The following is a 1,813-nucleotide window of genomic DNA, read 5'->3' as shown; positions in this document are numbered from 1 at the left end:
TCCCACTGTTTTTATGGTCACCTTTTTGCCCATTTTGGCCCTTTTTCACCCCAAAATGCTCTTAGGGCACAGCGACACCATAGTGACACCCAAAGCTCCCCCTGTAGACCCCTATGAAACCCCCTCCAGACCCTTTATTGGCCCTCCCCCTCCAGCCCCCTTCCTCAATGCCCACAACTCCCACTGCAGTTCCACTGTTTTTATAGTCACCTTTTTGCCCATTTTTGACCTTTTTCACCCCAAAACGCTCTCAGGGCACAGTGACACTATAGGAACCCCCAGAGCCCCCCATAGGCCCCTGTGGACCCCTATGGACCCCCCCCCCACCTCAATGCCCACAACTCCCACTGCAGTCCCACTGTTTTTATTGTACCTGTTTTTGCCCATTCTTGCACTTTTTCACCCCAAAACGCTCTCAGGGCACAGTGACACCATAGTGACACCCAAAGGGCCCCCAGGGACCCCCTATGGACCCCCACACCCCCCAACCCCTACTGCAGTCCCACTGTTTTTATAGTCACCCTTTTTGCCCATTTTTGCCCTTTCTCACCCCAAAACACCCTCAGGGCACAGTGACACCATAGTGACGCCCAGAAACCCCTCCGTGACCCCCTCTGAACCCCCATCCCCCACCCCCCCAATGACCACGACTCCCGCTGCAATCCCAGTGTTTTTATTGCCGCTCTCCGGGCTCCTTTTACCCAAATCCGCCCTTTTTCAACCCAAATCTCCCTCAGGGCACAGTGACCCTGAAGGGGCTCCCCGGGACGCTGTCGTCCCCCCAGCGCAGGATGAGGACGTAGTCTCCCTTCTCCTTGACGGTGTAGGTGACGTTGTACAGCCGGTTCCCCACGTGTTTCACGTAAACCTCCTCGCACGGCGTCTTCGGGCCGTGCACCCCCACCATCAGCATGTTGCTGCCTGCGGGCACAGCACGGCGGGTCACAGCGGGGCCCAGCAGAACCCAACGGATCCCATGGGATCCCAACAGGTCCCACTGGGTCCCAATGGATCCCACCGAGCCCCATTCGCTCCCATGGATTCCCACCAGATCCCACTGGGTCCCATGGGATCCCACCAGATCCCAACAGGTCCCACTGGGTCCCATTGAATCCCACTGGGCCCCATCAGCTTCCATCGAATCCCACCAGATCCCAGCAGACTGACCAGGTCCCACTGGGTCCCATTGGATCCCACTGGGACCCACCAGCTCTCATCAAATCCCACCAGAACCCACTGGGTCCCATTGGATCCCACCAGATCCCACTGGGTCCCATTGGATCCCACCAGAACCCACTGGGTCCCATGGGATCCCACCAGATCCCACTGGGTCCCATGGGATCCCACCAGGTCCCACTGGGTCCCAATGGATCCCACCGAGCCCCATTCGCTTCCATCGAATCCCACCAGATCCCACTGGGTCCCAATGGATCCCATCAGGCCCCATTCGCTCCCATGGAATCCCACCAGATCCCACTGGGTCCCATTGGATCCCAACAGGTCCCACTGGATCCCACCAGATCCCACTGGGTCCCAATGGATCCCACCGGGCCCCATTCGCTCCCATGGAATCCCACCAGATCCCACTGGGTCCCATGGAACCCCACCAGATCCCACTGGGTCCCAATGGATCCCACCGGGCCCCATCAGCTTCCATCGAATCCCACCAGATCCCACTGGGTCCTATTGGATCCCAACAGGTCCCACTGGGTCCCATTGGATCCCACCAGATCCCACTGGGTCCCAATGGATCCCACCGGGCCCCATCAGCTTCCATCGAATCCCACCAGATCCCACTGGGTCCTATTGGATC

General features: G+C 59.0%; 1 protein-coding gene across 1 annotated transcript in view; it reads right to left on the bottom strand.

Annotated features, from left to right (window-relative positions):
- Positions 1–657: 657 nt before the first annotated feature.
- LOC107307409 (filamin-B-like) overlaps positions 658–1,813 on the bottom strand; it is a 6,038-nt gene continuing 4,882 nt past the window's right edge. The window contains exon 3 of the mRNA XM_015850919.1: positions 658–921. Within this exon, the coding sequence (XP_015706405.1) occupies positions 734–921 (188 nt within the window). The 3' untranslated portion in view covers positions 658–733. The remainder of the gene's footprint in view (positions 922–1,813) is intronic.

This window comes from Coturnix japonica, unplaced genomic scaffold (assembly GCF_001577835.2).
Source record: "Coturnix japonica isolate 7356 unplaced genomic scaffold, Coturnix japonica 2.1 chrUnrandom588, whole genome shotgun sequence".
In the NCBI taxonomy this organism is placed as follows: domain Eukaryota; kingdom Metazoa; phylum Chordata; class Aves; order Galliformes; family Phasianidae; genus Coturnix; species Coturnix japonica.
Note: the sequence above shows the minus strand (reverse complement) of the source record. Positions and strands in the feature narration are given on the sequence as shown.